At 37.4% G+C, this 23,908-nt stretch overlaps 1 protein-coding gene across 2 annotated transcripts in view; it reads right to left on the bottom strand.

The window, feature by feature from the left end:
* Positions 1 to 23,908, bottom strand: part of tp73 (tumor protein p73) — a 31,831-nt gene that overhangs the window by 3,071 nt on the left and 4,852 nt on the right. The window contains exons 2-12 of one of the 2 annotated variants that reach the window (XM_017417764.3): positions 23,640 to 23,735; positions 22,992 to 23,142; positions 12,072 to 12,320; positions 4,807 to 4,993; positions 4,564 to 4,679; positions 3,625 to 3,734; positions 3,123 to 3,265; positions 2,875 to 2,963; positions 2,265 to 2,392; positions 1,279 to 1,433; positions 1,004 to 1,133 (exon numbers count right to left, since the gene is read on the bottom strand). In XM_017417764.3, coding sequence (XP_017273253.1) covers positions 1,004 to 1,133; positions 1,279 to 1,433; positions 2,265 to 2,392; positions 2,875 to 2,963; positions 3,123 to 3,265; positions 3,625 to 3,734; positions 4,564 to 4,679; positions 4,807 to 4,993; positions 12,072 to 12,320; positions 22,992 to 23,142; positions 23,640 to 23,735 — 1,554 coding nt within the window. Of the gene's footprint in view, positions 1 to 1,003; positions 1,134 to 1,278; positions 1,434 to 2,264; positions 2,393 to 2,874; positions 2,964 to 3,122; positions 3,266 to 3,624; positions 3,735 to 4,563; positions 4,680 to 4,806; positions 4,994 to 12,071; positions 12,321 to 13,236; positions 13,477 to 22,991; positions 23,143 to 23,639; positions 23,736 to 23,908 lie in introns of those variants that run through there. The other variant, XM_017417765.3, reaches the window with a different exon arrangement.

The following is a 23,908-nucleotide window of genomic DNA, read 5'->3' as shown; positions in this document are numbered from 1 at the left end:
CATGTGACATATTTAGGACATACTTATAGTATTAAATGCTGTCTTAAAACTAAAACTCGGGTGGTAAACTGTACATCCTGTTCGATGCAGTGGAAGCGAAAGCATACACATGCATTTATATTAATGATTCATAGGGACACTCTTGCTTTGGTCAAGAACCTTTATTATAAACACATGAAATGTTAAAGTCTTGGTAACATACAAAGCAAAAAGAGTGTAACTGTACAATTACCAGAACAGTCTAGAAAAGCAAAAAAAAAAAAAAAGGAGAGACAAAACCTGCTGTATCAAAAAGGTCATATTCATGTCAGCGAGTTGAGTGACTGCGTTTACACATTACCTTAAAAATATATATATATATATATATATAACAAAAGAAAATTAAAAACAGCTTTAAATTAAATATGACTTAGACATTTATTTTAAAGAAATAGGCTGTAGTGCATTGCAAAAAGTGGCTGTATACAAAATGACAGTGGGAAGGATTTTAGATCCGAGTTTGGGACAGACAGCTTGAGCTTTTAGAGTTGATAGAAGCTCTTGCAGACATAGTGAAGGTCAACACCTCCTGAGCAGCCTCACTGTGTAAACATCATTCTCATGGTCGATATAGACAAATTTCTTTGCATCTATGGTAGATACGTTCAATCAGAAGCTGCTCTGCTTTTTTTTTTTTTTGGCCACCCAAAAGTCTTGTTTTCTTTTTTGTGACAAGAACACTTTAAGGTGGTCCTTCACTATGGCAACAGGTAAGGTTGCAAAGAGATTTTTAAGTAACTCCAAGCCTTTTAAAGCAGCTATAATCTCATCCAACTGTCTGTAAAACACAGCATCATTTAGACAGATTTAGTGGCAAGAGAGATAACTTGAATATGGCCAAGAAATGTAGCTCTTTTGGGACCAACGTGCCACCAGTTATTTGGCTTTTAAACTCAACAAGTGCATCGGACTGTAGGCCGGCCTTTACGGTTGGTTAAAGGAGTGTCACTGCAGGGTGAAGTACCTGACAAGGCTGGGGTCAGGGTTATAAGGTGGTGAGCTGCAGTGGGAAGCAGACACTAAATTCTGACTGCTGTGGCCACTGTTCATGTCACCGTTACCCTGCATGTGGTTGCTGTTGAGCATGTTTGGACCTGCGAGGAAGAAATGACAAATCATGAGCGTAGAGCTAGACTGGGGAACTGAAGTGCACTGGCTTCGTAACAAACGGGAACGTGAGTTTGATGAGTGAAAGTGGATTTAAATTACACACGTTACACATGTGTGACAAACACTTACCCATATGAGCGAGGGAGGGGTTGGCATTGGGATGTTGCTGGGGTTGCTGCCCCACCATCTGGTTGATTGACTGTGGCTTGCCGAGGCCGCTGTGTGAATGCATCTTGTTCATGTTGGACAGCGGAGAATAAGAGGAAGGGGATGATATGTGACTCCTACAGGGAAGAGTAGAGAAATGTAAAAGTTATATAGTATATTTCATCCAAACAGTGTAACAACAGAAGACTGGGAAAGTTGTGCAATACATTTATATGCAAAACACCCATTGGAACAAGAAGGAAAAGAGCTAATATAAACCTAATCCTAACCTAAACCTAATAATTTTTTTGCCCTTGTCTGTGTGTGTGTGTTTATGTGCCTGTGTGTGTGTGTTTAATGAACCTTGCAGAAAGGAATAATTGGATGTACACGTAGACCTGAAACATGCCACAGCTCACTGATATTAAAAAAAAACAGAAAATGATTATAGCTCAGTCAATCTGACAGATATTGACCTAAAATTTGGTTCGATGACAGCTGAGAATGATCCCAACGCATTTTCTGAGCTCTAACAGATTGCACAAAATCTTTGTTTAAAATTATGCCAGTGACTCTTTAGAGTCAACTTTGTTTGTAAGCAGAACATCTTTCTTATAACCGATTAACTTTTAGAGTCAGTCCAATTCATGATGGCTGCCATAGCTAATTCAGTCAGTTTAAGAGATACTGAACAAAAATATTGATGTAGTTTTAGCTGAGAGTCATTCATAACACATACTCTGAGAATAACATCTCACGATGTTGCATGAGATTCTGCATGTTATTTTCAAGGTTTAACCAAAAAAAGCTACAGCTCTGTCATTTCTCTAGTTCGTCTAAAACTCTGACATGAAAGGCAGTGGGCGATATGCATTCCTTCATGAAATGTAAGGACTTCAGTCACACCTTATCTACCCTTTTAAAGGACGATGTGTTTGTGTGTGTATGTGTGTGTTAGTGTTACTCACGGTCTCTGCAGCAGCTGCTGTTGTGTTTGCTGTCTGTAAGAGTCCACCAGTGGCTGAGGCACCAGCTCCACCAGCTCCAAGCTGTCTTTAATCTTCATCAGCAGCTCAAAGTTTTCCCGACCACGGACCTGCACGCAAACACGACACACACAGTAAGTAAACCCAGACAGGTCATGACAGCTCCTAACTCTTTGTTTTAAGGGTTTGAAAATAAATGTTTTTCTTGTGGTCAGCCAACTTCGTCTCACAGCCAAAGGTATTAATATATCAACTGAATTTATTGATTTTTTTTACTGTTTTTCAGGCTAATTGGCACAAAGAGAAATGCATAGAGAAAGACAGTGTCATGCCATATTTGAGGGTCTGAAAGTAGTGCTGTTTAGTAGAAGAGCTACACACCTTGTTTTGAAACAGAATATCTGACTTAGCTAAGTTTGTAAAAAGTATTTGTAGCTGGTTAGGCATGAGGGAACATGGTTATTGTTACATTACAGGATGACAATCCACTCCCCACAGTCAAAACACAAATGGATTGGACACACGAAACACATTCACAGCTAAAATAACAAGTCATGCTGCGTTGCATGAAAATAAAATATGAAATTCTTACAGGGATGTAGTAAATCTCTTCTTCTCCATGGCGTCTCTTTCTTATGTTAATATTTGGACTGGGAATACTTGGTGGACTCTGTTTGAAGTCTGCAGACATCAGAAACAAAATAATTATCAAGCAGACACACACAATCTCCTTCTGTTTTTGGTTTTTGCAACCATCAAGACTGCCAGATAAACTGTCACACAGTCTTCAGTCGTTTAAATATGCAATATGTTTGTGTCCATGAGTTACTTTCCACTCACTGCGCTTGTTGGCACTGCCGTTTTTGGACAAGTTGTCATTCAGAGCCTGCTGTTCCCTGAAATGATCCTCGTCAGCTTTGCGGTCTCGACCAGGACATGCACATATCCGACCCTCAAATGATCGCCTGCCCAGCACTTGGCCACTGCGGAGATGATTCAGAACAGAACATGTATCATCCATGACCTGTTAATAAAACTCAACAAAGTACATAATGAAATAATAACAGGATACGAAATAAATTAGAATTAATTGACATTTTTACTTCTCTATGTAAAAATGCACCACAATGAGTGTTTTTGTAAATTAGTGCTAGCTAAATGCACTACATAAAATAAAGTTGAAATGAACTGAATATCTCTTAAAGACAGTTAATTACTTTATATCATATATACTGCATATAATAAATAATGCAAGGTAATTAAGAACTAAGTGTGAAAGAGCTGAAAATGTGTTATTTGAATGAAAAGAGGCAACATGTTTGAACAGATTGGACTGACTCACTCTCTGGTTTCCAGAGTAATGATAATGAGGATGGGTCTCCTGTTCATGCCTCCCACACAGCTGCTGTTGCACATAAAATTATAAAGGATGGTGGTGAACTCAGTCCCAACCTGAAACACAAAGCAACAGGATCAAGACAAAGGGTCTGAAAGCACTTCTGAGTCCTCGCACTGATTTCACATTGGATGTCTTGATTTAGTTTAGATTAAAGTTTGACCAACGCGTTGCAACCAAACTTGGTTTCTATCAAGATTTTTGTCTGTTACAAAAATATCTTTAATCGTTGCTGGTTTATGTTTTTTCTCCCAAAATTAGAAAAAAAAAAAATCAGGATTGTTTTGCTCTTGCAGTTTCAGCCTGTTCACCACCAGAGGGAGCTGTGACAGTGCACGTTGATGTGAGAGGAGCCAATTGTGCCTTTTATTGCCCTCTTCAGGCTCAAACAGACAAGATGATCCTTCTGCGTGTTCGAACACGCCCAGAATCTTTATTTTTAGACGTGCTTTCTATGAGGCAAGTTTACTGAAATCGGCTGTTTCTTTGGAATGAACATAACTTGTAAGATGAGCGTTTTTATCTCATCTTTATTTCAAGATCTTTCAACATCTTTAAGACACCTGACTGTCAAAGCGTTTGCACAGTTCATATCTCCCACTGGTAAAAGGTTTGTCAAAGCAGTTTCTCTTTTTTCTGTTTATGGAAGAGCAACACAATAGTTTAGCATAATGGTAGCAATATATAAAACAGTCTGGTATGTACTGGGTACATACTTGGTGCTTCTAGGGTACATATAGGGTATGTGCAAGGTAATTTCCAGGCCATATTATATATTGCTACCAGTTTATTATAGTAAATATACGAGATATTGTGATTTCCTTAGATTAAAACATTGCATTGTCCGTGCAGGTCTCTGATTCACAGAAATGAAAAACTACCAACCTGTGGAGCCTCATAGGGCACGATGACACTCTGCCTGCCAGTGACAGGATCGTCCACATACTGACTCATGTTGTTCCCCTCCACTCTGATCAGGTGACTGGCTGGGGCTGTTTGACCTGAGGGGAGGATGATATTAAAAAAGGATATCAAGCATATTTTTCCAATTTATCCTTTAATTTTGTGTATAAGTACAAAATATCACAAGACAATAAGTAAGAATCCAATAGGTCTTATTGAGTGTACCATCATTGAAGTCCCGCCCAAGTTCATGATTGGGGCACCGTTTGACCACCTCTGTGACGTGCTCTGCCTTTTTGTAGACTGGCATGGCTCTGATGATGCTGCCATGGGGAGGAGAGGAGGTCAGCTTGATCTGGATTGGGCAGGTTTTGGCGATCTGACAGTAAAGCTTCTTCAGCAACGGAGAATACTGGGAGAGCAAAAAAGATAACACAAAATGTACTTTTAGGTAAGTTATCTGAACACATGCTCCGAAGGGGTTAAACTTGTACGCAAAAACAAAAAAGGCCAGAAGTGAAAGAGTTCTCATCAGATATCCTGAGAACCAGCACTGACATATGGAACCTAATAGCATTTGATTTTTCTTTCTTTTTGAATGTAAACTTTCAATTCATAATTAATGCGGTTCAAATTTGCTCCTCTTTTAACATCTAAGATAGTACAATTTATTTTTGATGTGAGATTGTGAGTGTAACAGAGTGATTACAACCATAGAAAGGGTTTAGAAACTCCAGACAAAGGTGAGGTGAGGTGAAGTTTTTGACACACATTTTTTGAAGCCGTTTATTAACATTTCAGATAAAGAAATATGTTTTAATGACCTTTACACAAGGTGTAAAACTGAAGATCTGGGTAATGGTGTGATGATAATATAAAAACAGGAAAAATTGAGTGAATGTATGAACTTTGAGAAAACATGAAGGAAAAGGAAAATTGATATCAGTGTAAAACAAACAAGAGTACATTTAAGTTTGAATTGTAAATATATTGTTTTATCAAATAAAACCTATTCTGTAGACTTATCCTTATTATCCTTATAGTAGCTATTTCAAATCTTGCTGATTGTAGAGGAAAAGGGGAAGTTCAAAAGTAAAAAAAACTAAATTTGTCTATTTTTTTCCTCAGTTGTCACACTGCACAAAAGTGGATAAACAGAAAATGTTCTGAAGAGCAATCTTACATGCCAGTTTTCCAGTAACATTTGGGTTAAATGAAAATATGCTGAGCTGTGCTAAAGCCAAGTCTTCAGCAATTTCTTAGTTTACAAGCAGAAGCGCATGCACATGCATGCATATGACTCTTAATGCATGGAAGTGCCAGAAACAGATCCATCAAAAGACATCACATGGAGTGGAACAGCCTTGCATGCCCCAACACAGTCTGTGACCTTCCAGGAAAAAAACTGTCCTGTCCTGTGTAGACTTGCTCTGGTTAGCTTAAATGCAAAAGCAACAGCGCACCCTATGGCACAAATAAAGTCCATGCAGCTCTTGATTTGTAATGCAATGTATAAAACATGGTGTGTGGTGCAATTTTGCCATTTATGCTTTTTTTTAAAATAGATGAAATGAATATGAAAGCATGGAAAAGAGAAAGAAACCCAGACTACTAACATACTATATGATACAGTCAGACACTATAGAATATAATATACTTTATTGCTCTGGACTCAAAGTGCTGCACGCCACAGTTATTTTAAAAAATAAAAATATACACACACAGACCATACCATTGCAGGTTTAAGGACATTTCAAACCTGTTGTATTTAAAGTAGCATTCTTATTTGGAATAATTGATGGGGTTTTTTCTAATCCTTTAAAGTAAGGATGATTATGCATTATAAAATAATACATTAATTTTTAACTAAAGTAACAGTATAAACAGAGAATCTAATCTGAGAAAAGACAACTGAAAATTTAAACTACCTACTTACTGTTTATCTAATTTGATTTTGGAACTCTGTTGATTTTATTTTTTCAACAAAACATTAAACCGAGATAAACATTATTCAGGCAGTTATGTTTTATGTCATAAAGATAATTCCAGATTTTACACAATTTTATATATCCCACCAATAAACTAGACATTAATTTGCTGCTGGTCCACTAATCGCTGGGAAAGAGTCAGTCCTTAAACCACAGCACTCCCAGCAAAGCTCTTCAGAGCCTCTCTCTCTCTCTTACATACACACACACACACACACAGAGTCAGAACTAATTCCTAAACCCTGCACACATGCCCTCAGCCATGAGCAATAAGAGCAGTAGAAATACCTGTGCACGACATTACCTGTTCCACTTAACTTTCTCTAACAAGTCTCGACAGCTCGTCCATACCATGAATAAATAATTTTTTTTGACAGAAGCCAGACAAACATCTTATTTATCAATCCAGGGACTTTTCCTGTTGCAGCAATCACACGATGAGAACTAATCCATTGCTTTGCTTCTCAGCAGAGAAGAAACACATTAGCTTGGAAAAAAGGATTAGAGGAAGTAGTGTAAATACATCATTGTCCTTAACTGGAGACATCTGAACTCATATGTAATCTGAATTATTTTTAATAGCTATCATGGAACAGTACTACTTTGCTGCTCTGAATTTTATTTTTTATTATTTCATAATATATATAATGAGGTAGATGTTATAAAGAAATCCTAAATCATTTTTTTTTAGTTTTGGACTTTATTATCAAAGAGTTCCTAAACCATTTGCCCAGTGTGTGCACTAAGCATGTTAATACACACACACACACACACACACACACACACACACACACACACACACACACACACAATCCAGGGGTTCAGCTCCACATGTTGTGGTCAGAGGTTGGGTAATAATACAGGATCTACAGTATCTGATGTCTATCTTCTTGTACAGACATGCGTTTATAAGTGATGAGTAAGCTGGGCTTTTGTTTCAGAACACAGAGAAGGGTGAAAAGGAGGAGAGAAAGATGATTCGAGAAAGAAAAAAAATTCAGGTGAGTTACAAAAAGAAATAAAAATTGGAAAGAAGTCATCTTCAGTCAGACGTCCTGACCACAAAACCTTGTCAGCTGGTGAACTTTCCTGCCAACAATCTGTGAAATCTTTTTAGACTTTGAAGTGAAATTTATATATGATATGACTATGATATGATATGACTGTGTTCCATATAAAATGGGCTTTACCTGGATTTGAAACATCTATAAACGTATCCAAAATGTTTGTATGTGTTCTTCACTTTACAAGAACACTTTATAATGCTCTAACTAAATAGGTGGACATTTTTGGAAGCAACACCATTGATTGATGCATCCATCCTTTCGATGAAGGACCAGCAGAGGCAGGTCAGAACAGGCTCCTTCAGACAAGGTGATAATTGCCAGACCATCATCCTTATATACAAGCAGCAGCTTGCCCGCTGCAAATTCAGCTAACAAAATATCAAAAAAACGTTCATCTGCACAAAGACACTTGGAACTGGCTTGCAGTGTGGATGATTTATATGTCCACACAGCTTAAGCTGGCTGTCTGTTCACTCTGTAATTATACCAGATTCAAATCAGAGAAGAAAAACTGAAGAATCTCCCACAGTAGTAACGTATACAATTTATAAATAATGTTAAAGAATGAAATTAGGAAACAAATCTTTATAGAAAACATGGTGCGTTTCCTGGATGGATAGCCCAGAACATGTCTTTGAATCTTTGCTGAAATTGAACAGTTTTTGGAGTTCGATTCAATTAGTTAAGACTATTTTCTTACAAACCTTGCACTTTGTCTCTTAGACAAGAGTAAATTCCCTAACAGATACGCAATATAAAAATATATAAAATTATGTAAATCAAACAAAACTCTCACAATCAAGAATAAATTTTGATATTTCTTTTGCCATAATAGGATGAAAATTCATCCAAGTCATCTGACAAGCCAAAATTGTGTGAAAGATCTCTCGTCAAATGAGTTTTCCCAGACTTCGTTGCTTGGCTCGGAGAGCTGTGGTGATGTGGCTGTGGATGATGCATTGGGAAAAGAAAGGAAGACTGCACTGTGCAGGACTTGTTGAGACCTGTGTCCTAACGGAGAGACGCTAATAGCTGGGAAGAACAACTCCTCACAAGCCGCTGTGCGGTACATGCTCGAGCCTGCATCTCTGGCGCATCACACAGTCCTCCACTCCTGACACATTCGCTATTTGTGCACGCACACACGCACGCATACATGCACGCTTACTCGCATCCATACACACACTGAGTCTGGGTGTACGGATAAAGGTCTTATAATTTGACAGTGCTGAGGTGTTACATCTCATTTCCAGCCTTGGTGACGCTTGTCTGCATCCAAGCCAAAGCATCATCTTTAAGAAGAGAGCGGCATAGTTTCAGAGCTATTATCACTAATGTGTGGTGTCTTGACTAGACAAGGGTGGATTACCAGACTAGCTTAACATGGGCTTGGATGGTCTTACTGGATGTGGAAACATTATGAAAGACAGGGAGAACAAAAGGATTGGTTCTTCTGTTCACTGCTCAATACTACTACTAAATGATAAATCGCATGTGAACTGACGTGGTAACCCCTTTTATGAAGCCACAAATTGAACTTGTTGTCAGCTCTGCAGTTGATAACTTGAGAAGCTGGGATTTAACGGTAATAGCTTGATGCAATGGGGAGCTGAATTTCTTATAATCTCTAAAAACAAAGCATGCCACCTACTCATAGTAGGAGGAAGAAGGGTGGGAAAAAGGGCAGGTAAGCAAGTGATTATCATCAAAATGCCCCTATTGGCAATCCCCACTGCCCGAGGCTACGAGAAATGAGCATGGAACTCTGAGACAAGAGTCTAGGCTCAAACAATATATAATGTTTAAAACTGGGTTTTTTTGTTTAAAATAATTTTGTTAAAACTACGCAAACCTTTCTGTGCATAAATATTTGATATGTACACACATGCACACACACACACACACACACACACACACACATTCTTCAACAAAGTGCTAATCCTGGGGAATCCCCTTCCATTAGTAGAAGCATTCATTCCTAACTATATCTTTTTTTCTTTACAGCTCTCTAAATACAAAAAAAAAAAAAAAAAATCACGATGGGAGCTTTTATCAGTAAAGGTAACCCATCAAACATATAAAGACATTTTTTTGTAAAGAATATTTCATTGTTTTAATACAAACTATATCAGAAATATAGTGTATGCTTTATTTAAAAACACTACATTGATGAGTTTGTTCTTTGACAAATGTTAAATTTAGATTTTATCTTCTTCTACTTAACTAATTGTATATTCCAGGCAGTTAGATGAAACAAGATATTACAGTGATCGCATTAAAACCTGTGAGTTTTCATCTTGGCTCTCTTTGGCAGCAGGGGCATTAGAATAATCACAGGTTCCTTCACATCTTTTTTCTGCTGCCTTATCATCTATACCTGAAGTCATTTGGCAAACACACCTTTGTTTTCTCTCTAGAGTTGGAAACTAAACCAGCCAACAAAAGCAAACAAAAAAAAAGGGAATTTAATTAGTTAAACAGGTAAAAATAAATGTTTTATTTTCCTGTTAATAAAACTAATTTTGTACAACATTACAATTGTTAAGCAAAGCCAATGTGGAAGATGAAAGGTTTCCCTAAATATGAAATAAAAAACTAATAAAGGCCATTTGGTTTAAATTTGTTTAAATAAAAAAGCTTTCTAAACTGAACATGAATAGGACATGAGGAAACAAAGTATAAAAATAGTAAAAGTAAAGAAGTTTTACACTAAACCAAATGGATTAAAATGTATTTTGTTATTTTAAGTTAAAAGGAAAATGTGTCCATCCACACTTTCTACAATAAAGTTAAATAATTGTATTTTTAAAATATTTTTAAAATAAAATTTGGCTGAAAAAACACCCTAAAATTATAGACAAATAGAGAAAATGTAGTGTGAATAAAGGAATCATTTCTCACACATTTATTGTTTTTTTTAAAAAGGTTATGAATAGGAAAACTGACACCCTTTGTTCTGCAAATAAGATTAGTCTAAAGCCTCTGAAGTATAGAAGTTTTATAAAAAGGAAAAAAAAACTTGCTTACTCTTGAACAGAGCAAGTAATTAATAGTTTCACACTCAACTACCTCAAGGTTGACGTCAGCCTTTTTTAAGAACTATATAAGCAGTGAATTGCTGTTGTTTTTCTATGTTTTTTTCCTACTTTAATTATAGCCGTGTGTGACGTTCATTACAAGGCACCAGGAATACGAGAATCTTGAGGTAATTTCCTACCTGTCTGTATTTCTCCACAGCAAATTTCTGTATATTAATCAAATCTGAGTTTTTAATAAACTCTATTGTTGATGAAATTCAGTGACTTTTAAATCAGTTTTAAATCAGTTCTGATGTGAGGAATATATACTTGTTTCAATGGAGTAATTCTTCCTTTTTGATAATTTTGCTGTGTTGTTTTAAATCTTGTGTTTGTAAAGAGGTATTGTGAAAGCTCCATGGTCAGGAGGTTAAAGGGAGACAAAAGAGACTGTCCACATATTTTATGAAAGGACACAGAGAAACTAGAGGCACCAGAGGTGACAGCCAGGAGTGTGTACTAAGACTGGGAAGAAAAAAAACGACAGAGAAAGAAAGGCAGCAGGTCAAAGACCACCACTCTAATGTCCAGAGGGGGATCTTCTTACATCACTGAGGACTGAGTAAAGAAGCTCATCACGCATGGTTACTTCAAGCAAACACAGCCCCCGAGGACTTCAGTCTTACACACTCACTCACACACACACACATAAAGAGTGAAGGAAGTAGAGTTTGTCTCTCGTTTCTCTTGTTTCAGGGAGGTCAACTGTGTGACAGTCGGAGGTGACACCTTTCCACCAGGGGACTTCTCATTGAGTCATGACAAATTACGCAGCTCCTGTTTCACCTGTCTCTCAGCACCATAACATCACACGATAGTTGTTTATGCTTCATACGTAAATGTCCATGTCCAGGTTTGCCTGAATGGTACTATCTTTATCGCTACACTGAGTGTTCTTAACGGGCTGTGAGTATCAAATTTATAATCTGTAAACATGTGTGATGTGGTCCTTTATCAACATGCATTACGTGATGCATATCCCAAAAGTTCTAGATTGGTGGCATTATTGTTATCCTTCAATGGAACTGATTACCCCAATTATCTCAAAGACAAACACACTCGGGATAAATTGTTTCAAAAAGACCAGACCATCTTTTAGGTCTGTGCTGCAATCATGACGCAGATTTAAGAGTCAAGAAGACAAGATGAATCACCGAATCGTACTCGACTTTCTCTTCCACACAACAAGCCTGCACATGTGCTGACTTGAGGGAGTGAGTGTGTGAGAATGGGTGCTTCTGTGTGAATATTTATGAGTGTGTGAGATATACAGAGAGAAAGCATATGTGTGCACAGACAAAGTAGCAGAGCATCAAGGCCACAAAAGAGTGTGTGTGTGTGTGTGTGTGTATACTCACGGTCCATGTGGCTGATTTGGCGGTGCTGGACTGCTGGAAGGACACCTGGAAGGCGTGCGGCCCTGGGTAGTCGGTGTTGGAGGGGATGGCCGGTGCAGGAGACAGACCCTCAAAGGTGGAGTTGGGCTGGGAGTAAGGCGAGGGGGTGGGCACGGCCGACGAAGAGGTGTTCTCAGAGCTGTAGGGGCTGGCGGACGTCGTGCGGCTCCCCAGGCTCTCCATGCTGCTACTCAGCAAGTTGTACTGGGACTGGGGAGAAATGAAGAGGGAAGAGAATGAAACAGGCAAAAAGGGAGGGAGCAGAAAGACAAGAGGGAGGACACAGGTAGAGGTGTCAGAGAGACAGGGGTTTGGAGGCTTAAGGAAGGTCGGATTACAATATAAACAGAGATTTGTGTGAACTAGGTGTGTGATGATTTCTAGGTAGGTGTCCATGAACAGTCCAGGGCCCTTTTTGTTTGACATGAAAAATCACAAACATCCCAGCGCTTAAAATTTGTGCAAGTGAGTGTCAGTTTGAGTGAAATCCTCACTGTATTGCTAGGGGCTATCTGAGGCAGGTTGTAAAACACGGACTTAATATATGGTCCTACTAATTGCCTGCCAGTTTCCATTTTTCCTCTCTGATGTGTTAGTGAAGTTTTGATGTACTGAGGTGTGCACGATGACACACCAGCAACCAGTAGTGCTTTCTTTTAGGCCAGCACACTAACTCAAAAGACACTGTAGAAGAAAAACAGTTTGTGGTGACTTGTTGCGTCATGTAAACAAAACCCCCCAAAAATGTAAAAAATGCAAGAGCTAGCTTGTTCACCTGTCCACCTTTGTTGCGATCATCAAACAATAATTTTCTTAATTTGAATTCATTACAATATGACAAAATTTACTTCAAGACTGACAGAAACAAACTACGATATTTGGTTGTTAAATAAAAACAACAATATTGAATAAAACATTAATTTTGCTACATTACAATTTATCTAAGCACTTTGTATTGCCTTGTTGCTGAAAAGTGCTATAGAAATAAATTTGACTTGATTTGACTTGACTACATGTGTTGTACATGAGCAAAGTAACTCTGCTGCTTGAAGTTTCAAACTGATGAAGCCACCGCATTACCCAAACAAACTACAGTCTAATGAGCAGACAAAATCAAAATCTTTACCTTCTTTTTCACGTAGTACATCCTTTAGTGCAGCGGTCTCATTTGTTAAGTCTTCAGTCAGTCAAACGTTCAAACACAACAAAGCAAAGAGAGTGCAGGAGCTTAGCCTGAGCACAGACTTCTCAAGCAAGGTGTGCATCAGTGGACATGTCGTACCGCACACTCACAGACACATGTGCTGCTAGGACAGGAAAAAAGGTGAGGACTGGTGTGGAGAGAGAGAGAAATGAGAGACTGAGAAGAGGGGAGAGAAGCAGGGAGGGAAAGAGGGATGGGAACCCAAAAAATGGTACGGCATTCTAATTATGGCATGCCCGGACACAGACGGCAATGCCGGGGTGCATGTACACACACGCTCCAAAACACCTTGTGAAGGTCTACACTAAGTCAACACTGTCTGGTCTGACGAGGAGAAAGAGAAAAAAGAGGGAGGGAAGGACAAGAAGGAAAAGACATGAAAGAACTATAATATAAAGGTCAGATGCCCCCTTATCCTGCGTTGTATATCAATAAAACTTTAATACACAGTGAAGTGTCAACATTCTTGGAAACATAAAGTCATAGAAGTCTTACATTCCTGGGGATGAAAATCAGACTCAGAAAGTTTCATTCAAATTAGAATTTATGTGGCTGTTTTAGGCCTAAACTGGACTTTTATTTTGTTAGCACTATTCAGTAGCAAGAGTATTGGTTTACAAGTAAATTGTACAATTTATGAAGAATGGAGATATTACTGTTTAATTTGAATCAAGCGGATGTTCTAGTTTTTGTAAAATTGAATATGCTCACATTTTCCTTTTGTCTAGCAAAATTTAAGGTAATTTTACTACCCTAGGAAATGTATCTTCCAGTAAGACAACTTTACAGAGGTAAAATGTAACTATAACATGGAAGTAAAGTATGCTGAAGTATTTGTAAATTACATCAAATGATTGAAGTTTGCGCAATTCAACTTGATTAGAATATGATTTGGTTTAAAAAACAGCCCTGTTTTTTTTATTTAAAAGAAAATACCTTATACTGAGAATCAAAATTATGTTTAAAATAACTAGACCAGGCAGCATAGGAGATAGACGCACTGTTTTCAGAGAGTGTCACATGGAAACTCCTATGGGTCATTTTGGTTAATGCCGTAAGTTTTGGGGATCGGCATTTTAGGGAGGGGGGAGGTAAAGGTCTTGTTTTTGTTTATTGTTTTGTTCTTATTTTTTGGTTTTCAGGGGAGACACTTTTTGTTAATTTGACATGGAGAAATCATACTAGATTTTGTTTAATGTTCTACCTTTTACATGAATACAGTAGTGAAAATTGTCAGTTTTAATGTGAATGGTTTGAATGGGCCAGTTAAAAGAAAAAGAGTTTTGACATATTTAAAAAAGATTAAAACAGACATTGCATTCATCCAGGAGACTCATCTTACAATGCAAGAGCATAGAAAATTAAAAGGAGGATGGATAGGCCAAGTATTTTCTTCATCCTTTAATTCAAAAGCACGAGGAGTTGCCATATTAGTAAATAAAAATATTCCTATCAAAATTCAGGAGGTGATTACTGATCCTTTAGGCCGCTATGTGTTAGTAAACTGCCACATTTATTCTGAATGTTGGACCTTTCTAAATCTTTATGGCCCAAATTACGATGATGCCTCGTTCATTCAGGATATCTTTCTTAAGGTATCAGGAGGGCATAAAAATATCCTTGTTGGCGGAGATTTTAATTTGTGCTTAGACCCAGTTCTGGATAAATCATCAAGCTCAGTTTCCAAAACTAAGTCGGCCACGACAACCCTATTGTTTATGGAAGACCTAAATTTGACAGACGTTTGGAGACATATACACCCCCAGTCTCGAGATTATTCTTTTTATTCCAATAGACATAATTCACACACCAGAATTGACCTTTTTTTAATGTCATCACAAATGACATACAGAGTCTTGGAATCAGAATATTTGCCAAGACTGCTTTCAGATCATTCTCCTCTGACCTTGTCCATAGATATGCCTGGAATAGCACAAAGTACATACAGGTGGCGTTTGAATCCAACCCTTCTGAAAAAACAAGACTTTTGTTCTTTCATCCGGAAACAAATAACACTATTTTATGAATTTAATTGCCCCTCTGCACCCAATAGTTTTATATTATGGGATACATTAAAAGCTTATCTAAGGGGACAGATCATTTCTTATACAAAAGGGCTTAAAAGAGCATATACAATAGAAATAGAAGAACTAGAAAAAGAAATTTTTACTCTTGAAAAAGACTTCCAAAACCATAGAGACAAAACCGTATATAGGTCACTGGTTAACAAAAAACTTAAATACAATTTATTATGTACATATAGAGCAGAGAAAAATATTTTAAGATCCAAACAAAGGTACTACGAGCTTGGAGAGAAAGCTCACAAAGTTTTATCATGGCAATTAAAAAAAGAAGAGAATTCAAATATAATTACTCAAATAGAAAATGAATATGGCGATATAACTGAGAATCCAAAAGAAATCAACGAAACCTTTAAAAAGTTTTATGCTTTTTTGTATAGGTCAGAATCACCAGAAGATCTCACAGTGATTGACTCATTTTTTTCTAACATCAAGCTGCCCAAACTAAATCAAGAGGACCAAAGTAATTTGGATCTCCCTTTTACCATCAAGGAAATTGAAAGGGCCTTACTCACTCTTCAGGGCAATAAGTCACCCGGAGAAGATGGGTTCCCTCCTGAATTTTATAAAGAATTTAAAGACTTGCTTTTACCTCTTCTCATGGATGTAGTTAACTTGGCATCTCAAACACAAAGTCTTCCTGAGTCCTTCTCAAGAGCTATAATTACAGTGATTCGTAAAAAAGATAAAAATCCTCTAAAATGCTCCTCTTTTCGACCCATCTCACTTTTAAATGCAGATTATAAACTAATATCTAAAGCTTTGGCAAATAGACTGAGTCACTATCTACCAAAATTAATTAATTTTGATCAGGCTGGATTTATTCAGAAAAGATCTTCGGCCAATAATTTTAGTAGGTTACTTAACATAATTCATGTGGCAGCCTCCAGGGATGAACCTAGTATAGCTGTTACTTTAGACGCTGAAAAGGCCTTTGATAGACTTGAATGGCCCTACTTGTTTAAAGTCCTTTCTAAATTTGGCTTTGGTGGAAATTTTATCAATTGGATCAGAACATTATATAGGAAACCACAAGCTATGATTGCAACAAATGGTCAGATTTCTGCACCCTTCTCTTTAAACAGATCCAGTAGGCAGGGTTGTCCCCTGTCTCCAGGACTTTTTGTATTAGCTATTGAACCCTTGGCTGAGATAATAAGGCAAGATTCAGAGATAAAAGGTATACAAGTAGATCAGACAATTCATAAAATCAACCTTCTAGCTGATGACATAATTCTATACTTATCAAACCCATCTGAATCTCTTACTAAGTTACAGGTAATTTTAAAGTCTTTTGGTTTCATCTCTGGATATAAAGTTAATTGTGAAAAAAGTGAAATTCTTCCACTCTCAAATTTTGATTATGTGGAATACCAGCAAATAAGTCAATTTAAGTGGTCACCAAATGGAATTAGGTACCTTGGAGTGAGGGTAGAGAAGAACCTTAAAAAGTTGTATGAACTCAATTATTTACCATTAAGTAACCAGATAGTAGAAGACTTGAAAAAATGGACAAATTTACCAATTACTTTAATTGGTAGAATTAATTGTATTAAGATGAATATACTACCCAGATTACAGTATTTCTTCCAGTCACTACCAATTCCAGTACCTCGCTATTTCTTTAAAAATCTCGATAAACATATCAGAACATTCATATGGAATGGTAAAACCCCTAGGATCTCGTTAGAAAAACTTACTTGGGATTATAAATTTGGTGGTCTTAAGTTACCTAATCTAGAAAAGTATTATTTAGCTGCTCAAATGAAATTTGTTGCATTTTACTTTGAGAAAGAAAATGTACCCTCCTGGATTTATGTGGGTCTGCATGATATTAAAGAAAGTTCACCTGCAGACTTCGTTTATAAATGGACTCCAGCGAGTATCTCTAACAAAACGGATAACCCCGTTTCAATTCATTTGATTAAAATATGGCATAGAACTCACAAAGCTATTGGAATACAGAACATTGTTTCACCCCGCACACCTTTGAAACAGAATGGACTCATACCTACCTCACTGGATAGCAAAGCTCCGGAACAGTGGCTTCAGAAAGGGGTTCGCTACTTGGAGGATTGTTTTGAAGATGGATCCCTGTTGTCCTTTGAGGACATGAGGAAGAAGTATAATCTACCCAGTAAGAACTTTTTCTTTTATCTTCAACTGAGATCCTTTCTAAAAACATCTCTGGGTCCAAATATGGCTCTGCCTCCTTTAAGCGACCTGGAAAAACTACTTGATGAAGGGAACTCACCTCGCTTTATTTCAAGGGTGTACTCTGTCTTGATGTGTGCTACATTAAAGCCTGGACTACACAGATCAAGGGAGAGATGGGAAACAGACTTGCATGTGGCAATTGATACAGAACTATGGTCTGAATTGTGTCAAAAATGTATAAATGCAACGATTAATTGTAGATACAGGTTGACCCATTACAATTTTCTTCATCAAACCTATATTACGCCACAAAAATTGCATAAATACAAACCAGAGTTATCCCATTTATGTTTTAGATGTGGCATTGAAGAGGGTTCATTTCTGCATAGTACATGGAATTGTATAAAGGTGAACACCTTCTGGCATGACTTTTCTAACATTATGTCAACACTTTTAGGCTTTTCATTAACATTTGATCCCCAAATATGCTTATTAGGAGACTTTACAAATCTGGGTACACGATTAAATACAAGTCAACAGAAGTTCCTGGAATTGGCTCTGTGTGTTGCCAGAAAATGTGTAGCCATCACATGGAAATCTGATTCCCAGCTCTCTATCTCAAGATGGTTCTCAGAGATGAACAGCTGTGCTCCACTTGAAAAGATCACCTATTCTCTTAAAAGTGATTATAAAACTTTTGTTAAAATCTGGCAGCCTTTTCTAACCTATGTGGACACCATGCCAGTGCCCCTATTAGATTCAGCATAGTCACTTAAAAGATTGCTACATCTCAGTATTGGTTGGTCCAATCGTCATTATACTGTTTTGCTCTCCTGAATATTATTATTATTATTATTATTATTATTATTATTTTATTTTATTTATTATAATAATAATTATTATTACTATTATCATAAATATAGATATTTGAATCTTACTTTATTTAATATTATATATATATATATTTTTTTATTATTATTATTTTTTTTTTTTTGTGGGAGGGTTGGAAAGGGATATTGATGTTTTTTCTTTGTGTATGTGAGTATGTGTGTGTATGTGTTATTGTTTTACAAATTTAAAAACTCTTAAATAAAGTATTGCAAAAAAAAAAAAACAGCCCTGTGATATCTTGTGTTTTTCTTGAAAAAGTTACTTTACAATGAAATGGAGACTATAGTGGCTCCCAGTGGCTCTGAAATGCTGACGCTAAATTTATGAGTTGCCAAATGCTGACATGTAGCAAAATCACAATTACTAGAAAGATTAAATTGCAACCATTTCAGTTTTTTATTGACTAAGCTCACCAAATAAAAATGGTTTTCCTAACTTTCTCACTTTTTTCAGAAAATGTGTCAATGATCCAACATATAGTTTCTCCAAAACTCAGCGACGATAAGAAGGTAAAACTGTAACTGAAAACTAAGTTGTATTAAAAAAAGTTTTATGTTTATTTTTTTCTCTTTTCATTAATCTCGGATTTTAAGACTACTTTCATCTCAAAAAGCTAAAACAATAAAATCTGCTAAGACACTCATTTGAAATCCATAATTCAGTGACGTCACAAATTACCTAAAATCATTCAGGCTGAACAAATCTAAATTTAACTTAACCTCTACAACTTTTAGACAGGCACATGTTTTATCAGACATATCAGGGAGAATTTCCACTTGTAATGATAGTTCGCATGATGATTTTACTTTTAAATCAGGGAACGTTTTTGACTACCTTTTTCTTTTGCTGTGTCTTTAAATAATCAGTTGGTAAAGAAAATACTATGAAACACTGACAGAAAACATCAAAGATATTTTTTCTTTATACTTGAAATTGAAGATGATGGAATGAAGCAAGTTTGGTACTTTAAGGCAGAAAAAACTGTTGAACTTTTCAGTTTTTCAGCAGATGAACAAAAAAGGTTGAAATCCAAAGCTTAATGCAAACTATCCAGGTTAAATAAAAATACACTGGATCCATACATTGACTCTAACTATGGTATGTAGAGCGCAGCACGTCAGAGCTATGGGTTCAGAGAAGAGAATACCCAACAGCTGATCAATAGTTCAGTTTTTTGACAAGAATGTAAAAGTCACTGAGATAAAAACGTGTTCAGTTTACCACCTTGAGAAGTATTGCACCTAAGCTGATCTTCATTTTCTTCCGAAAGCCATATAAAAAATGGTGAAGTCCCTCCATTATCTTGTTGTTCACTAACTTGGAAATTTTCCTCTAACTCCATTATCAAAGAGGATTTTTAGGCACAAAAGAGTCCAGGTGTATGTGTCAACAACAGAAAACATTTCACACACACACACACACACAGACACACATACTCTGTTGCATACATGCACTCACAGGTGTGCTTGGTCTTAATACCTGAACTGAATCCGCAACAAGTCAAAACAGAGCTAAAGCCTCCTCTGCCACTGTGTGAGCGTATTTCTCCATGTGTGTGTACGTGTTTCCCATCCCAGCGTCATCTGATGTCCCCTATGGGCAGTCATCCTGGTAGCTGCCACTCAAAAACCAGGCTTAAAGGCTCAGAACACTGAGAGGGGCCGGTAAGCCTGCTCAGAAACCTTCACTTGCCAAGATGAATGGAGCAAAATAGGCAGAGGATAAAAGAGGCATCACTTGTTTTTACAGCCACTCATTACTTTAGACTCTGTAATCATATCAAGCAGCACGGCCACTTTTAACACAATTAGCAACATAAAGTCCCATTTTGTCATGTGGCTCTGTTGGATTGAGGAAACATAAATGAAAATGACCTGCATACATAAATGACCTGGCTATATAGGATTAGATGCCTTAATTGTTTATTATCTTTAACACCGGTAAGGATAAAGGGGGGCAAACAGGGCGTTATGTGCAACAAGGTTGCCCCCTGTTGGAAATATTCAACAAAGTTTCAGAAGAGGAAGAGACCACTAACTTCAAGGCTCTACATCATGTACATATTTTGCGTATTTTATGTACAACCCAAATTCTGAGACATTGGGTAAAATGTAAATAAATACATAAGGCTATAATTTGCAAATCTCATAAACCCATATTTTATTCACAATGGACCAAAGTAAACTAAAATGTTGAAACTAAGGAGTTTTACAGTTTTAAAATAAATAAATAAAATTAAAAAGGGTAATTTTGACTTTGATGACAGCAACACATTTCAAAAAATGTCTAGTAACTGAGGAGACCAGTTGCTGGAGATTCTGGAGGGGAATGTTGTCCTATTCCTGTCTGATATAAGATTTGTTCAACAGTCCTTCTTTGTTAGATATTTTGCTGGATGGGAGCATCAGTTGTTCTAAAACCTGTATGTACTTTTCTGCATTTGTGGTGCAATTCTGGATGTGTAAGCTGCCCATGCCATAGCCACCAATGCACCCCCATACCATGAGAGAGGCAGCCCTTTGAACTGCACCCTGGTAACAGACTGCAGGGTTTCTGGATTGTGTTTAGGCTGTTTCTTTGCACGATAGAGCTTTAACCAACATTTGGAGATGGCATGGCAAACTGTGAAAGTGTTCCTGAGCTCATAGAGTGATGTCCATAACAGAACCAATTTTAATGCAGTGTTGCCTGATGGCTCGAAGATCCCAACATCCAACACTGACTGTCAGTCTTGTCCTGGATGCTTAGATATTTCTCTGTATTTTTAAAATATTTTGATGATATTATGAACTGATGAATGGATATTTAAAGTTTTTCCAATCTTCCATTGAGGAATATTATTTTGAATTTGTTCCACTCTTTATAGATGCAGTTTCTTGCAGACTGCTGAACCTCTGCCCATCTTACCTTCTGATAGATTCAGCCTCTCTGAAATGTCTTTTTTATGCCCAGTTCTCTTACTGACCTGTTGCCAATGAACCAAATTTACTGCAAAACGCTCCTTCAGCTGTTTCTTGTTTGTTTTGTTGCATCTGTCCCAAGTTTTTGCAATGTTTTGCTGTTGTAAAAATGACAGCTTCTCAGTTTTAACATTTGATATGATTACTATGTTCCAAATTGAATTAAAAATATGGTTCTGTGACATTTACAAATCATTGCATTCTGTTTTTATTTTATGCAACATCCCAACTTTTTTAGAAATAGGGTTGTTAAAGAAGAGTCACATAGATTTCCTAAAGAAATAATGAAAAAAGTTCAAGAAAAAGGAAATAAGGCAAAATGCCACACCATAAAAGTGAGATCCCTTTTACATCAACATCCAAACATCTAACTTGAAACTACTTGATAATTTAAAAAGCATTCCTACTAAACAAGAACACATATAAATGATCTTTTTTTTCTACTCAAGTTCCAATTCAAGCTGTCACAAACATGAATGCACCTCCCCAGCAGACTCTTGGGTCAAACTCAAATTCTTTTCTTTCAGCCTTTTGAAAACAGAAACCTAGCCGAGAGCTGTTTATCAAACTTGCAACCAAATGAAAAAAAGCATTCTAACAGAGCAATCTCACAGATATTGTAAGAATCTTAATCTGTGTCCACTTACCACATCACACAGCATCTCAAGGCTCCTGAAAATTAAAACGTGTTTCTACAACGCTCTGCGCCTCAGCTCACTCAGGACTTGCTGTGGTCAAAGCGGGACAGTCACAGTTGAGTTCTGCGCAGCCAGGTGATCTTTCTGTGGAGCGGGACATGATGGAGGATGGGAGCGATGCCCTGCCTCTCGTCTCCTGCATTTGTTTCCCTTGCTTGACTTGGCCTTCTTTACTTGCCTTGCTTCTAACAACAAATGCTGGCGCCGCCTCTTTCTTTTTTCTTTTATGACTATTCATTAACAGCCCCGGCAGGCCCGGGCTTGCCCACTTAAAGATGACATCGGACCAATATTCAAGATTGGAAGGGCACAAAACTGAGGTGTGGCTGGAGTTATCTTATTTGAGAGACAAATATGGACGAGTTGCAAAATGAGGCATGCTCAAGATGGACCGCGTGTCAAAAAAAAAAAAAGTTCTGATTCGTCCTGTGAGTTTGAAGTTCAGAAGGTGCAACCTGTGTATTCACCTGCAAACTTATGTGCATGTTTGTTAAAGCACACAGGCAGCCACACAACAGATGGGCTCTACAGTGGAGCAGCAAGGGGTCGGCTTGGGACTTCATGAACCCTCCCCCAACACACACACACACAGACACACCACCATCCCACAGTCCCAACAGGTTGCTCAGCAGAGAACCAGAGAGGGAAAAAGCAGGAGAGAAGAGGGAAACTATAGGAGGGAATCTTTTCACAACTGGAGGGAAAAAAGCAAAAAGATTACAGAAAAAAAATAAATGCTTGGATGTGTGTGTGTGTGTGTGTGCGCCTGTGCTTAAAAAACAAAGATTTGTAGCTGAGAAGAAAAAAAAAACTTAAATAAAATAAATTTCTGCTTCTTAAAACCAAAGGAAATATGAACCAAAGCATGAAGGACACACTCATGTTCCTACCATTACATTGTCGTTCATGTCTCTCATCTGAAAGACGTCCATGGAGACGTCTGCACAGTTTCGGTGATTTCCCGGTGTGCTCGTAGAGGGGACTGGATGATCACCTCGCTGGCTGTTTGGAGGGAGCTCAAAATAGGTGCTGTCTGGCTCCCTGTGATCACATCATGAACACGAAATTATCCAGATGGCACAAAGCAGTGCGATTGTATCACAATGAGACTTTTTTTTTGTGTAAAAATATATAAAGACTATGCAAATATTGAGCTAAAATTTGATGTGGTAGTAGCTGAGAGTTATTCACAGCACATACTCTGAGCGTATGAGGCTGTGCATAACGCTCAGTTCAAGGTTTGACCGAACACCTAGAATTTTATAATATCTCAACACAAAATGATCCTAGTTTAATTCTGGCATGAAAGGCAGTGTGTATTCTTTCAACGAGCACGAGGTCTTTAATTGTTAAAATGATTCACACTTTATGTTTATTTTAATTAAAATAAAAACAAATTTGCATAAAGATACAAAACAACAAATATAAAAAACACTGATTGTGGTTACTGCCTAGTTTGTTTCATGCACATTTGAATAGAAGCATGAATGTTAACAAGCTGACTGCAGCAGTGCTCAGCAGGTGCTGCTGACACTCACAGGGAGCTCCACAGGTGCTCTAAGGTGCCTCCTTCTTCTGCAACAGTGGACTGGGACATCTTAAAGGATGGGCAGTCTGGTAAGGGGCAGGTCACTCTGCAAAGGAGACAAACATTTTTAATTATGTCTTCTATTTATAAAGCTTAGAATAAAGATTAAAAATGGTAGCTGAAATGAAACAACAGGGCAAAGATTTGCTTCATTGGCCAAGCAAACTTCTGCTCAATTTAAAAATATAGAACGAAGTACAACCCCCCCCCCACCCCCAC

This window comes from Kryptolebias marmoratus, linkage group LG8 (genome assembly GCF_001649575.2).
Source record: "Kryptolebias marmoratus isolate JLee-2015 linkage group LG8, ASM164957v2, whole genome shotgun sequence".
In the NCBI taxonomy this organism is placed as follows: Eukaryota; Metazoa; Chordata; class Actinopteri; order Cyprinodontiformes; family Rivulidae; genus Kryptolebias; species Kryptolebias marmoratus.
The sequence above is the reverse complement of the archived record's forward strand: the minus strand, read 5'-3'. Positions and strand labels throughout refer to the sequence as shown.